The 16,457-nt window shown below is 37.5% G+C and overlaps 1 protein-coding gene across 43 annotated transcripts in view; it reads left to right on the top strand.

Annotated features, from left to right (window-relative positions):
• LOC110006457 (uncharacterized) overlaps positions 1-15,382 on the top strand; it is a 36,271-nt gene extending 20,889 nt beyond the window's left edge. For 11 of the 43 annotated variants that reach the window (XR_016049241.1, XR_016049314.1, XR_016049319.1 and 8 more), the window contains 5 exons: positions 3,760-3,839; positions 3,947-4,029; positions 14,659-14,723; positions 14,842-14,901; positions 14,999-15,382. Coding sequence is in view for 8 of the 43 variants with exons in the window: in XM_088857744.1 (XP_088713870.1) it covers positions 11,452-11,517; positions 14,659-14,723; positions 14,842-14,901; positions 14,999-15,173 (366 nt within the window). In the remaining 35 variants the exon portion in view is untranslated. Of the gene's footprint in view, positions 1-3,759; positions 3,840-3,946; positions 4,030-11,079; positions 11,126-11,179; positions 11,518-11,968; positions 12,636-13,185; positions 13,946-14,658; positions 14,724-14,841 lie in introns of those variants that run through there. The other 32 variants (XR_016049454.1, XR_016049613.1, XR_016049569.1 and 29 more) reach the window with 15 other exon arrangements.
• The last annotated feature ends 1,075 nt before the right edge of the window (positions 15,383-16,457 follow it).

Raw genomic sequence — 16,457 nt, forward strand, 5'->3', positions numbered from 1 at the left:
CATTTTACTGAAGCTTATACTCCTCGCCTTCTCCCCTCTCTGTCTTTCCCTCTATAGCCACCAAAGCTTGGTGCTCCTTTTTGCCCCCAAAATCCAGCTGTTTACTCAGATAACACTCCATGAAAGGGCTTTGACACTTAATCAACTACAGCGAAGGGGTATCTCTTTGCCTAACGGATGCATCATGTGCCTCAAAGCTGAAGAAACCAATCAACATCTATTTCTACATTGCAAGGTCGTCTTGGCCCTTTGGATAGGCCTTCTTCTTCTATTCAACTGGCTGTGGGTCATTCCCCAACCGATCCCTCACCTCTTCTCCTCATGCCTTAGAACTCCTTGGAAAAATTCAGGAAATCTTCTATGGAGCGCTTCCATCTCAGTCACTCTTTGGACCATTTGGATCGAGAAGAATAATGGGATCTTTAGAGGGGAGAGAACCCCTGCCTCAGCTCTTATTGAAAAACGAAGGTCACCTGTCACATTCTGGGCCCTAAATCACCCAAGCTTCTTCATCTTCTCCTTTTCGGATCTTCACCAAAATTGGCAAGCATTGCTGCACCTAAGTACCCACAGGATTCCTTGAGCTTCTTTATGGAGGCCGTGGGAACCCAGGATCATCAGATGGCTGCTCTCTAAGCAATTAGGGCCCCTCAGGCATTAGAGGCCTGTTTAGGAATTTTGAAGGCCTGATCCTCCTTTCTTATGCCCTGCTTATAGGAGTCGAGGACTCCACAGTCGCTGAGGTCAAGGCCCTACTCGAAGGATCCAGAGGATTTAATCATCTTTGGAGCACACAATTGTTGGTAGAGGGTATTCTAGCAACACAATCACTTGGGCATCTGGCAATTCCCCCTACCCTTAGAGACTAGATAAAATTTTTGTCAAAATTGCCCACATATGTAGCAGTATCCAAGTCTCTTGGGGACATGCTCAATAGGAATGTTGACACTGCAGCAGATGCACCAGCAAGGTTGGGAGCTAGTCTCAACTTTCCCCAGGGGAATTTGGACCCCTCTTAGCTCTCACATCTTTTTTGGATCTATTGTAGAGATTCTCAGACCAAAAGATGTTACGCTACCAAAAAATCCTCAAATCGACCATCTCAACCTCAAGATGTATGGACTTACAAAAAAATGGATTTCATATTTTGGAAATAGTGTATCTTATTTGCACTTTCTAAACTGTCAATTTTCAAGATTTTCAAGTGTTCATGGATTTGCTCGATCTATACTATTTTTGAAGCTTTAAATTTTATAATTAGAGATGAAAATAAATCTTAAGACCATTACAAATAACTTTAGTACTGAAATAACATCTTTCGACACTATTCAAAGGTGCGCCTCACTTTGATTATTTAGGGCCTCAGCCTTAGACAAACCACACTCTGAAAAAATATCACATAATAGATGGATTTGAAAGGAGATGCAGTTGGCGTTGGACCCCACATATCAAATTGTATCGACTCAAATGGCGAAGTTCTTTTATTATTAAAAACAATATCAGTTGACAACCATGAGAAATAAACTCACCAAGATCAATATTGGAGGATATGATCCCTTGTTTACCTGACTTATTTAGAGACTCCATTCTACAACGACCTATTGTATGATGCCACTCATTGGCATCTTTATTGGCACGTCAAGACACGACCTGAGTTTGGAATGTCTTTGACTCATCATCAATTATGTAGAACCCCCCACATCGTGAACCGCTAGGGAATGTGATCCCCGAAAGTTGGTCGTTCAGTAAAACACAATCAGGAGTAATACAAAGAAGATATGATTTTCTCTAGCTGGTCGAAACATAGAAATGAGATTACCTTTGAAATTATGGATAAGGAAAACATCTTTGAAACATATAGGACCTTTAAAAAACTGAATGGTAAACATTTCCAACAAATGTGATATGGTGAGAGTATCTCCAGTTATAATAGACTCACTACCTGAGTAAGGGACAAGGGAAGAGAACATACTTGGATTTCTTGTCAAATGGTTGGCTGTTCCACTATCAATGCAGCTTCGGATGGAGATGTAATGGCAAGATTCTCCATAGATGTATTCATTGTTCCTAGTTGTCCTGGAACATTATGAACACCACCTTCATTATTCACAACCTTAGCAACAAAAATATTTAGAGCAACATGCTCGTTGCTCGCATATTGTGGTTTTGGGTATCCATGATTTCTATTATTATACCTTCCACAGATCTGACACACTATACCACTATTCCCCTGACTGGAACTCCTAATGCTATTATTGTTGAGTGGGTGTAGGATGTTGCACCTAGTAGTATTTCCATAAAATCCACCTCTACCACATCCAACAAGTCCTCGTTGATTTTTTTCCTCTGCCTCTACCTCTACAAAAACAATTCCCAGGAGATGAATAATTTTGTTGGTAAGAAAAGCATCATAAGAATTTATACTTGATTGTTTTCCCATCCTTTCATAAGAGAACATAGCTTCATGTTGAAGTAGTAAAGGACATAATTCTGCCAAAGTTTCTTCTCTACCTCTAGTGGGGACCACATTGATCCCTAAACCCTAAACCCCAATACCTTAAATCCTAAACCCTAAGCCCTAAACCCTACCCTTGAACCCTAACTTCTCTAGTAGGACTTCCTTGAACACGACATTTCTTGTGTATGCTTCTTTCCAAATGGTTGATAACTCGATCTCCTTGGTAGTTGAATTGTGATATATATATTGAGCTGTAATTGTGTATATGCACCAATACTTTCTATCAGTATTAATATTTGTGCACTAATATCAGGTATATATGTACAAATCATTGATTTGAATACAATTTTTAATAGAGATGAGATATATTGTACATGGCATCTCATTGAGGTGGGCCTACTGTTTTTAAGGCTTTGTTGAACCTTATTTAGAGTGGAAAAACTTCATTTAGATGCTATGGACCCTGTTTTATATAACTGTATTGCTTTCAAAATCCCATAATTTACTCTCTTTAATAGTTATCTAGAAAGATAGCATGGATGATGAGAGATTAAGTTGCACTTAACCTTATTATGTACATGTGAATGCACTAATATATGCATGCTTGTTCTTCCTCTATTTAGTTGTAATTCTTGTAGGCATAGTACGAAATTCCACAAATTTAAAGGAATTGCTGGAATTTGAAAAAAATTTACGCAATACCTCAAGAATAAAAAACTTGAAAGGACCTCTTTTCTTGTTTACTCACACTATAATTATCGAAATATGGTGGGGGTCCTATGTGGTCCTCTATATCTAAAATGGTTTTTATTTTTTTATTGAAGTGACTACACCTATTCATTTGTAAAGGGTCAATTATCGTGAGCTTTATTGACCATGAAAATACGTCTTGTGTTTTAAAACGAGAATTATTTCCCGTATGTTTCTTTTTTTGGTTGCACATGGGACATATGCAATGCGCTCTTGTTGGATGGATATTTTAGGTTTGTTTAATTGTTACACTTTCGAGTAGATATGACATCCTTTGTATGATGATTCCTGTAAATGTTAAATGTACCACCAATGTCATGATAAACGTGCTTCTTTTTTAACTTATCTTGGTCTGGAGTATCATGGCAATTCTGACTTAAAGTTACATATTTTCCCTTAACTTTTGTATTGGAGAAATAAGTTAGGGAGACTGAAATAACTTGTTTGGGATAACATAATTTCTTAAGTTTTCTCATTTCTTGGATCTCTTGCTTTTTGGATCCATATACAAGAACAATTACTTATTGATGGTGGTGGTTTTGTATGTGTAGGGAGGAGTCTGAGGGTAAACTGAAGGGGATCTTGGCATTGAGAGTGATGTGGTCTCTATCAACTTTGTTGTAAACAGCATGTATGTAGATTCAATCTCAACTTAGTTTTTTCCTCCTATATGGGTTGGTGAGAACAGCGAATGAGCACTGATAGTATGGGAATGTTTTTGGTTGGTTGTTTTTGTAGAGAGGAGTCTGAGGGTAAGCTGAAGTGAACTTGGGCTACATTGAGGATGACGTTGTCTCCACTAACATCGTTGTTGGCAACAGGTATGTAGGTTCAATCTCAACTTTGTTTATTCCTCCTATATTGTTGGTAGGGATAGGGAATGAGTACAAATGGCCTTGGACTATCTTTTGTTGGTTAGTTTCGTCTGGAGTGGGCTTGAGTGGTTATTAGCTTTTTAGCAACGCTACATCTCAGGTTCGATTCCTAATACTGAACTCTCCAAAAAAATAAATAAATAAATAAATTCACATAAATTTTTAAACTGCAATTTTAGAATAATCTCAAAGGTGTATGTTGTTGATTAATGGCATGCAATAGTGAGGGTGAATGTCTAGTGTTTTTTTGCTCTGTGGGTAGCTTTTAGGAAATTATTAATAGGCGGTTTTGGGCTCTGGGCCGCCTAGGTGCTAAGGCGGCCACCTAAGCGGGGGCCTAGACCCAAAGGTGGTCTGTGTTGTGTTTTTTAAAAAAGGTTGGATCCCCACACCTCGCCCCATTTTATTGTATATACTATATGATAACAATTACTCATTAATACTATTTTTTTATTACCAATAAATTAATAATTACGAATTAATACTATTGTTTTGGTTTACCAATGTGCGCAATGTTCAAAAAAACGGATTCGGGTGCCTAAGCGGTTTGGGTGCCTGACTGTCTAGGCAGTCAGGCGCCCGCCTAGGCGAGCGCCCAGGGACAGGGTGCCCTCACCAAAATCAAGACACTCCCCACTCCAATCATATAAAATAGGGGAGTTCTTAGGGCATAGTTTATAGCCTTGGGGAGTTTTTAGCGCATGGTTTATGGCCTTATGGAGTTTTTTGGGCAATTTTAGAACTCCAAACTCCTCATGATCATGAAATAAACGAAAACATGATAATACATCAATACAATACTACAATGAGGACAATCACTTTACATATTTACGGATGAGACAATCATACAAGTCTCAAGGAGATTGTATAAAATATTAAAATGCTTGAAATCCCAAATGTCATTGTAGGAACTAGGAAACTAGAAGTTCATACTAGAAACGAATCAACGCTAAAGTCATACACAAGTCAACAAGGCAAAATCAAAAAACAAATACATCAAGTCATCATTCATCAACTAAACAACTCTATGGCATCAGCGGCGTCATCACTCAGGGTGTTCAATTTCATCATGAGGAGCATCTGATGATGATGTTGTTGCTATGCCATCATCATCAGAGTCATCGCCCTCCTCAACATATTGAGTGTCATCCCTTGTCTCCTTTAAATCTACTTCTTCCTCTTCATCATCCACTCTTAATGTCAATGCCCTCTTCCCCTTCTTCCTCACTGCCTTCTCCTTCCCCTTCCCCTTCGTTTGCCTCTGACTCTGAGTTTGAGCACGTGTGGTATGCGTAGGGGGCATTGTTGTCCCAGCAGCCTCACGAACCTGGCCCGAGGTCAAGCCCTCTTCAAGGAAAACCTCATCTTCACTGGCATGGACCATCCACTCGCATGTGTCATCAATATCAAAAGCTTCAACAGCATCCCTTTGATTGTGCTCCAGCTGATGATGGCGCTTTTGCAACTTTTGATTATACTGAACAAAGACTAGGTTATTCAGTTGTTTTTGCTCTAGTTTGTTCCTCTTCTTTGTATGCACCTAATTAAAAAAAACTCACTTAGTTACTAACTTGCTAAGTACTAACTAGTCTACTAGACTATTATTAAGTATGTATGACATTAACTTAATAAGTAATATTACCATTCAAACGTGCTAAAGTTGCGCTCACATCCAAAAGAGCTGCAAGTCATATTTAGTATTTTCATGGCCATCTACCTCAAACGAGGGGTGCTTCCAACATGCGCCTATTTCATGTAAATGTAAAATTGTGAATATAGTAATTTAGTAAATTAGGAATCTAGCCATCTGGTTAATTGAAATTAAATACTCAAATTGAAGAAGTTCTAAACTTACCAGGAGAGCCTTATCCTGCACTTTAGGGTCAGGGTTGAGCTTCACATTGCACTGGTTAAAGGCTTCCATGAACTCAGCCATGCTATGTACTTCAACATCGGTGTAAAAGTGAGTAGGGTAAGTGTAGGAGCCTCTCAAGCTGGGAGTTCCATTTGTCTTCAATAATCTCCAAAAAAGGCCCATACCTCTTTCCTGCTGTCCACAAGTTGTCATGGGGCGGCGCTTAGGTGGCTGCCTAGACAATAGCGCCTACGCGAGCGCTCAGAAGTAAAACGCCTTATGCACCCACCCAGGCTACGTCTACGTGTTTGAAATTTTTTTTGACTAGGCGTTCGGGCAGCCGAATTTTCGAACATTGGATGTGCGTCATATGACCTGTCAATGGTGCATTATCGCGTAAATATAAAAATCGTGCATACCAATCTCTCTTTGAGTGAAGTTTGAAGGGGTTGCATAACACCATAAAAATATCATTTTACTGTAACGACCTGCCAATGGTGATAAAATGTCAAAGAGAATTTCAAAGACATTATTCTTGTTTACATATAACACTTGGGTTTTTGAATTTGGGAAAAGTTAGACATATGATTCAATGGAATTTACTCCCAATGCAATACAATGGATAAGCGAACTTCAAGAACCTCAATCCTAATGACTTCTTGAAGACCCATAAGGACGCATGGGCAATATATCGTTACATTGTTATGACTGATGGTTGGAGTTACAAGAGAAATAGAAGCATTATGAATTTGTTTGTGAATTGTCCATTAAGGACCATGTTCTTGAGGTCTATTGATGCTTCTAATAAGTCCCATAATACGGCCTTTATTTATGATTTGGTAGACAAGTGCATAGAGGAGAATAAAGTGGTCCATGTAGTGACCGATATGTACTCTGCCCATATGGCAGCCGCTAGGTTATTGATGGAGAGGAGGCCTCATATTTTCGACTCACCTTGCGTAACAAACTGCATAGAACTCATATTTGAAGCGATTGGTAAGAGGAAATCAATGAAGATAACCATGAAAAAAGTGAAGACTGTCACAATCTATTTATACAGTCACATTTAGGAAAAAACTTGAGGTTTAACCATGTTAATGCTTTGTTGTTACTTATTTTGATTCTTTTGAATGCATATATGTTTTGTGATGTCATTATTGTTACATGTAAATAACGAATTAATAGTTACGAATAAATTATGATATTTTCAAGGCGGCTTCTAGGTGCGCCCACCTTTTACATCGCCTAGGCGGGCACCTTAGGCACCTAGTTCTTGCGCCTAATAGCGTTCACCTTAAGAATGCCTACCCGTTTTCTCCAAAAAGCCGCCTTGGCAGTCGGGCGGACGATTTTTGTATCATTGTTCATGGTAAAAAGAATTCCTCAAGAAACCAATCTTGATACATATATAGAGGAATTGATGTTAATTTATCAAATTCCGCTATTTTTAAACTCCCATTGAAAATCGTGTAAGATACTTCAAATTCAATTTCTGGTCTTTCGAGGCTTTATTGATATTTATTATTACTCCCTAAATCCAGGGCCCCAATTTGCAGATTCTGAGAGGACCATGCTTCCACTGTGCTACTCTGATTCGATTGCCCTAAATCTCCTAAATGTTCTACTTCTTGGTATCTTCTAGATCTTCATTTTTTTTTAGTTAGAGGTCTGTTCAACGACGAAATCTTGTTCATCATCAAAAATAGGACTTTCATCGAAGATGGGATCTTCTAGTTCCTTATAAAAAATGCGATCACTATAAAAGATATGAGGACTATTAAGGATAGGACTTTCTATTGATTCCAAGAATATTAAATCCAATCGAAGATTAGATTCTTTTTGTTCGTCTTCAAAATTATGTTCCCGTCAATGTTGTGGAAACCATTTGTAATTTAATACGCCATCAGTCTGTTCCCACTCAGACTTGGACTCTGATTCCCGCCATTCTCCAGAAGCTTCATGATTTGGATATACCCTAGTAGATTTCTCTTCATTTAGGGCATGTTGTTACTGGCCTCGCTCGCACGGCAATAGCTCTATAACCCTCTCTCTCAAGTTATTGATTTCCATGTGCAGTTGGATCAGATTGGTATCAATGTAGTTAAAGCCTCCATGACCAGCCATCGCAATCTCTAACCATCTTCGTGTCATGCTCTAATACCACTTGATGCAAGAAGGAAAGGTGGAAAATTAAATCCACCGTTTTCCTTAACCTTAAACATGTAAAAAAACAATAATAGAGAAAGAACATGGTTGTAAATCAAGCCAAGAAAAAAATAACTTTATTTTTTCCTAAAATAATATCCATTCAAATAACATAAGTATCCCTAAATTTGACATCCAACCTTTTATAAGCCTATGAAACCCAAGTAAACAATTAAGACTCTAAACTAACCCTAAACAATATTAAAATTTTAAAATGCCTTTATGAGTTGTAATGTATGAACAATACCTATGAACAGTAATTATGAATGGTACTCGTGAATAGTAAATAAAGAAAATATAAAAAATCCTAGAATCCCAAAAAACTTACAAACTCTTAATCCTTGGAAAACTAAAAGACCCTAAAAACAATATCCTAAAAACTAAAATTAAAATATGTCTCTTGAAATTAAACAAGAAATTAAAAACTAGAATAATTTTTGTCCTGCATCAAAAGGTATGGGGAATATTTGAACATTATTGAAGAGAAATGGAACTACCAACTTGAGAAGCCCCTACGTCAGTAAGGTACTACCTTAGCCTTGCTCACTTTTGTATCGATCACGAGGTACAAAGTAAGACCGAATTCATGGAAGCTTTCAACAATGCAATATGAAACTCAACCCTGATCCCAAAGTCCAGGACAAGGTAATGACGGACTTAGAAAAGTATAGGCTCTATATTAGGTCTCTTGGTAAGGGGTTGGCAATAAGGCATTGGACCAAGATCTTTGCTGATGAGTTTTGAACGTCATCTTGATTTCATGATTTGAATATTGAACTTCAACAAGTAGTCACTCATTTCTTTTAGAAATTATGTACCAGCTCAACCCCGGCTTGGGCTGAGACTGATCAACATCAGTTTATATGCTCTGGCCAAAGAGCGGGCCCAATGGCTGAAGCAGCCTCTTTCCATCTCGAGAAATACACAAGGGTGATTAAATATCTCCTGCGTGGCAAGGCTCCAGGCCACACAGGTTTCCAGTGGCTCTGTTCCTGCAATTCTTGGATACCTTAGCCCAAGATGTACTGTCGTTTTTCTTAGACTGCTTTCATAGAGGGATCATCACGAGGGGATGAATTCCAATTTCATTGCCCTTGTGCCTATGATAGAAGGAGCAATGGAGTTCAAAGACTTTAGGCACATTAGCCTGCTCAACCATTCCTACAAAATTCTCTTTTAGAGTGTTGGCACTAGACTAAGGAAAGTTCTCGATAGTGTTCTCTCTCCTAACCAAGGCACTTTCATCAAAGGACTAACAAATCTTCGATGGGTCTCTGATCACACATGAATGTGTTCATGCAAGACACCAATATATTGTTCCTGGCTTGGTCTCAAAATTAGATTGAGTTAAAGCTTACGACTATGTCAATTGGGAGTTGCTAGACCAGTTCCTCAACTGTATGAGCTTCAGTTAGAATTGGAGATCCTGGATCTCTGGGTGTATTGCATCAGTTTCTTTATCAGTCTTGATCAATTGGAGTCCTCGCAGCAGCTATTCCCCCCCCCCCCCCCCCCTCTTATCTAAATTGAGCAGTATGAATGGACTCTCACATATCCTTTTATTCTGCTTTTTGTTTCTCCCTTTCTTTCTCATATCCTTTTAGTCTGGTTTTTGTCTAATGTTAAGAGACTTCAGCACATAATGAGAACTTCCTTTGGTCAGGGGAACACAGAAAACATAAGTTTCATGTAGTAAAGTGGGACACTGTTTCCAAATCCATTAGGTATGGAGGATTGCACATTAGGTTCCTAAAGGAGATGAATAGGGCCCCGTGGGGAAAATGGTGATGGCACTTTGCAATATAGGATGACTAACTTTGGATGCTCGTTATTCAATGATGGTATGGTTACGAGGGCTTAGGCTTTTGCTAGAGATTCAACCATTGCAAGGGCCTGGGGGACTGGAAAGTATCATCTTTGCATATTTGCGCCATTTCATATTCGGTTGATGGCAGAAACTAAAGATAATATTCAAATGTGGAGACATCAATGATTTTGGAAGCCCAATTCCCTATCATCTTCCCAGTGGCAGCTGACCAAGGTTGTCATGTCTCTGATGTGAACAAAGTTCTCTTTAGGCACGCTGTTTAATCCAAGGTTTAGAACAGAATTGTCCAATGATGAAATCCGAGGCCCGATAACCCTGTTATAACCCCTAAATCAAGGTTCTTTTTGGCATAACATCTTTCTATGAGCAGCTTTGGCCAAGTGAACTTCCCCTACCATTGCCAGTGAGGTATGGCTCTCCCCAGCCTGACCCATAACCTAGGTTCTCGGTTGGTTATTGATAAGCAAAAAGGCCCTCATGGTGGACCACATCCAGCGTGGGGGAATACACTTCACTGACAAATACAGACGTATCATGCACAAAACCAAACTAGGAATCAATTGGGTTAGTAGGATTTCTATTTGTGCTTGTAGACTGAAGTCAGTGTTAGAATTATTTATGAGCCCATTGAACTGTACAAGAGTTCTGGTTATACTGTTGCTATAAGTAATCCAAAAGAGTAAATAAAGGGGGAAAAAAAGTTCTTGGCTTTCCTTGTGGAACTTGCATAATATCAACAATTGAGTTTATCATTTGCCCACTATTCATGGAAATGGGAATGGATTTTTAAATAATATTAATTTCTGGAAGTATATCTTAGGTTTTGTAAAGAAATATTGATTTTACTTCTGGAAATAATCATAGAAAAAAAAAAAAGAAGCAAAGCAAAGCCCTCTAACATAGTTCTGAAGTAAAAAGATGCATTTTATCTGTTTCCAAAATGACTGGAACTCCTTGAATATTTTGTGGCCCTCATTTCTAGCAGACAAGCATTAAAATAATTAGTTTGTGTATTTTCTTTATCTGTGGATGGAGGCCAGAATCTATGCAGTGATTTTCTATGTGGCCAATAATTCCCATGACACTTTTTTGTTTTTTTCCAAAACAGCTTTTCCTAGATAAATTCGACACTCAAGTTATCCTTGATTCGGTTTGTAAGTATCAAGACTATCAAGATGCATGTAGCTTCTTGGCTGTTCAACGTATATACCTCATTATGAAGTGTATTTTCATTCGCTACATTTTGATATACCATAGCATTTGTGTTGTTTTCTTGGCTTCCAAATTGTCTTCATTTCAAAATTATATTCTTCATGAGCATTGTATCATAGAATCATGTCATGTTCATATTTTTGCTCATTTTTTTCTGCAACCATAATCAAAGTTCTTCTATGGTGTGTTTGTAGCGTTCTATTCATGACTGTAACTTAGCAATTATTTAGGGATGTGCTAGTTGGTGAGTATTACATGCACTTGGCCTATGAAAGCGTCCACCAGAATAGGGAGGATTAACAATATCACTTACGCAGTACTTGCTTTTCTTGTGGTTTGTCTTCTCCTTTTGTTGCCTTGTAATTGTAGGTATGATATTTTATGTTGTTCAGCATTGTTAAATTTGGAGAGCTGCATATTCTTTTCTTTTATTTATTCTATTTTTGTTAAAAAAAATTGTGGATGTCTTGGTGAAGACTCTCTCTCTCTCTCTCTCTCTCTCTCTCTCTCTCTCTCTTGGTTTAGGCCTCTGGGCATTTGGCCATTTGCTGTGGTACTCATTTTGAAAGTCTTTTATATTGCGAAATATACATTTTTTAACTTCCAAAAAAATGTAATTTTGTATATGGCATATAAACTTTTGTATTGACGTTCCTATCCTAAAAAATCTGATCTCATGTTGTAATGTGTTGACATGTGAAATGGATTGCTAAGGCAATGTAGCTGAAATGCTTGATATGGTTTTTCAGTTGGATTTCCTTCATTCTTTTGTACTCCTTTTCCAGATTCCTGTATAGGCCAAAATTTGAATGGCTTGAAGCCCAACTGCATGAAGAGAGGCGAGGAAGAATCCTCTCAAGCAACCTTTATGGGCACTCTTGAATTTCTTTCAAGCACTATGCTTTATGGATGAAGAAAGGTTTTTCTAGCTTTGTTTCTTTCAAATAGGGGAGAGGGGCCGGGGAGCGCAGGGGCAGGGGAGGGACGACGGGGAGAATGGTCCTTCCTGAGTATACAATGCCCTTTTACTCTTGAACAGGTGGGGGAAGAACATGATTGTTCGCTGATATATGGTTGTCCGTGCAAGGCCTTGAGAACACTTAAAATTCTAGTATTTGTTTCCTTTTGAACTAGGATCACTTCTGGTGGTTCACTGTTAGATGGGGATTTGCTTTTGCTTAGAGGGTGAGGGGAACTACATGAGATGGATGGCTCCATTGAGAGAACTGGTGACCTTTTAAAAAGGTTTGGGTGTATTGTTTGCTCTTTTGGTTAGGATTTGATAAGTTGAGCATGTTTGTGTCAGCCTCAACCTTGAGAAATACTTGTTTAACTATTAGGGTTGAATTTTTATTTTCAAATGTGTATAAACCATCTTTGTAGGCTGGAATATATGTATTATGGTTTTGTATTAAGATATTCATGCATTTAAACCCTTGAGTTTTAATTCAATGGAAAAATTTTAAAAGAACGCGTTCTAGCCCATTGGTCTTATACCCACCTACATGTTTATTAAGAAATCCAGCTGCAATTTTCATGGGTAATAAGTATGTGCTTTAAGAATGAATTTTATGCAATATTTGGGTTTCTTTTTCTCCTATTTTTGGCCTAATTTCAATTCATTGATATTCTGCAACTCTCTCAAATTCCATGGAAATAATCTGATTATGAGAGATAAACCAATGGATATGAACTCTCTCTCTCTCTCTCTCTCTCTCTCTCTCAAACTGAATATATGAACTAGATCATAGTCTGCTTTAGAATGGAAAATTTGCAAGACTTGCTTGTGTTAATACATCACCAATTAGCATTTATGGCATTTGTTTGCTTGTGTTAGACAACTTGGAACTCATGGCTTACTTCAATTTTATTTTATTTTTTCCCCCCTCTTATGCCTAAGACTGCAATTAATGTGTTAGCTGCATTCCCTTTGTATTGTGCATGTTGTCATGTGAGTCTTGTCTTTTCTTAGATTACTGTTATAATTGTTTTTGACATACAGTTGTTGACCCATCAATACTACCTTCAATTGAAATTCCGACTTGAAATTTATGGGGAGAGCAAGCATACAACTCTTCTGTTGTATTGATTTGTCAGTGCAATTGGTGGGATAGACATCGGATTCTTAGCAGGTGGGTTGGTTGTTCCTTGATAGGAAACATGGTATGCCTGAGGCCATATAGAAAGGCTACAAGCGTATATCAAAGCCAATAAGGGGGCTTTTGGTGCTGTTTATAAGCGAGTTTTGAGTGATAGTAGGGTAGTTGGGGTGAAGAGGCTACATGATGTAATGCAAGGTGAGGAAGAGTGTTGGGCAGAAGTGAGCACAATAGGGATGATATACCGCATAAACTTTTTAATGAGGATGTGGGGCTTTTGTGCTGATGGTTTACATAAGCTATTAAATGGGTCATAAGACAAGCACTTGTTCTTGGAGGAAGAGTTTTGGGCAGAAGTGAGCACAATAGGGATGATATACCGTATAAACTTTTTAATGAGGTTGTGGGGCTTTTGTGCTGATGGTTTACAAAAGCTATTAAATAGGTCATAAGACAAGCGCTTGTTCTTGGAGGGAACCACTCTGTACTGGAACCAGAGGCTTGAGATTACTCTAGGCACAGCAAAGGGCCTAGCTTACTTGCATCATGAGTGCCTCCAGTGGGTCTTACATTGCGCTGTGAAACCCGAAAACATACTACTAGATGCAGGTTTAGAGCCCAAGATCGCGGACTTTGGGCTGGCAAAGCTCCTTCAGTGAAGAGGTGAAGAGAGAAACAATAAGTCCATTTCATACTTTATAGGAGTACGTAGAACCAATGTGGGGATAATGTAAACTGCGTTGTTACATGAACTTTCGAACCCAATTTGGGGATAATGTAAATTGCGTTGTTACATGAACATTTATATCGATGTGTATGCACTTTGATCTATTGTAATGCTTTTGTTACATGAACTTTTGTTTTCAGCCAGTTTTATTTTGCCTATTTTAACGCTTTCATTATGTAATCTGGGAATAACTTATCATGGGTCGTGTACGTAGAGAGAGTGAAAGAGAGAATCATAATTCGACCTATAAACATATCGCAAAGTATGATCCGAACCGTCAAATATATTTGTTATATTATTGATAACTGATTCCCAAAAATTCTTTTATATTGGTCATGTATTACAAGGGAATCATCAACTTATAGAATGAACGGCTAAACTGCATTAGCAACAAACAGCCAAAACGTGGTTTTCATCTTCTTGGTGCCAAACAGGGTATTTTCAATGTACTGGGTTCTTCCAGCAGTAAGCCAAACAACATTGTTTGCTAAACTAGGTTTTTTAGGTACTAGAATATGCAAAACCAAGTATTGAGAAAAACCCAGGATTTGCTTATCCAGGGACCCAAACGACCTATTAATGAATTATTGGCTAGATTTATATCTGAACTTTCGACTTCTTTTAAATTATCCTCTGCATTTTGTCATAGGATAAAGTGGATGTCACGCTTAGGCCGGAATTAGAGGCTTCGGATGATGTCACTTTGGCAGCAAAGTAAGGTTTTTTTTTATAGTAGGTGCCCAGATTCTTGATGTGTTGTTTGATGCATGCATGCAAAGTTTTATGAGTTTTATGGGAGTGAGTTATTCATTATGGGATGTACATCGTTCAGGTTTGAGGAAGCAAAGGAGGAGGAGAAGCTCTTAATCAACACAGAGGCTTCAGTGACATGGTGGCAAAGATTTGTTTTGAATGCATTACGGAGTGGGCTGGAATTTTTGCTCTTGTTGTTCTTAGGGTTTTCACTTTCTTTTTTTTATTATGTGCAGGCTGAGAAAAAGAGGAAGCTCAATATGCAGGAAAAGGAAGGGAAAAGTAGAGGCATTTCAAGTTTTAGGCACAAAGTTATGCATCAAATTTGCATTGCAGGAATGCTCCCCCTCGCCCATTGGATATATTTTGTTTGGTGAATATATTGTGAATTCTCAGATTCGAAGGATCTGACACTTTGAAAGTTCTTATTGACATATATAATGTGAAGTTCTTTGGTTGATCTCGGGGCCACCTTGGGTCGATTAATGAATGGACAGGACAGCTAGTTATTTGAGATAAAAGTGATGTTTAAAGCCTGAACTTGGTGGAAAGTTAGAAGCGGTTTTATCATTTCTTTTTTTTTAGGGAAGCCATGGCCTATAAAGCATGAATTTCTCAAAGTGCATTACTATCAACATAAAAAATGTCCATTGTTGGCATGAAATAATGGGGTGCAGGCATAGTTAGCGAGTTGGGAAATAATAAAATATTGGCAAACCAAAATATTGAAAATGAATCAACTTTATTTCAAAAAGTTTGAGGAAAAATTCAGTTAAAACAATACGGATCGCCAAAAAATAGGTTATGTTATAGAATCGTGAATATATCAGATTTAGTTAAAAAAACATGGTGAAAAAATCAGATATATAAATTATACAATATAGGATTATGATTTGTAGTTATAGTAAAGATATATTAAAGCCATTAAACAATAATTTTATAACCTTACTAGTGTCATTAGAGTAATACTTGGCAAAAAAAATTTTGAAACGTTCAATAAATCCAGCAACAATACTTACTCTATTGTCACAACGCAAAACATATCATAGATTTATTAGGAGTATAAAATGAAACAACAATAATAATACTAAATACAATAACTAATTAGCAAATAACAAGAAGTGTGAACCAAGGTATAAGATTATTTGTCAAAAAAACTCAAAGACCCTAATATATAAAGTAGTGGTCCATCCAAAGTGCTAGTTTTTATAGATCAATGAAATAAAAAATAATAATAAAATATAAAATTAATCAAAATTTTAATTACTTTGTTTTAGAAATATATTACTTATATTTTTTTGAACATTTTTTCTTAAGGAACTCATTGGTGAAATTTTTTATGGAATTTTTTGTGAAATCAATAATTACTTATCTTTAAATCAAATTTCGATTATATTAAGTAACTAAATAAGTAGGCAGTTTTTTTTTTAAGATCTTTGGCTCGAATATTTTTCATTTTGTACATATTTAAATTTTTATTTATTTTTCAGGACTTTTTTATTAATATTGTTTTTGGTTATTTTATCGATTTTCTTATTTTTGGGCTTTAAGCCAGCTACTTGGTGAGCGCGGTTCCGCTTTTATCGGCGCTAATTACAACTAAATGAGCTCGGCGTGGCTTAGCTCAACTCGGCTCAGCTCGGCCATAAGTGCCTGAAATCGGCTCAGCTCGGCTAAAATCGGCTCAGCTCGGCT

The sequence above is a fragment of the Amborella trichopoda genome, chromosome 1, assembly GCF_054954075.1.
Source record: "Amborella trichopoda isolate Santa Cruz 75 chromosome 1, AtrichopodaSantaCruz75HAP2 v2.0, whole genome shotgun sequence".
In the NCBI taxonomy this organism is placed as follows: Eukaryota; Viridiplantae; Streptophyta; class Magnoliopsida; order Amborellales; family Amborellaceae; genus Amborella; species Amborella trichopoda.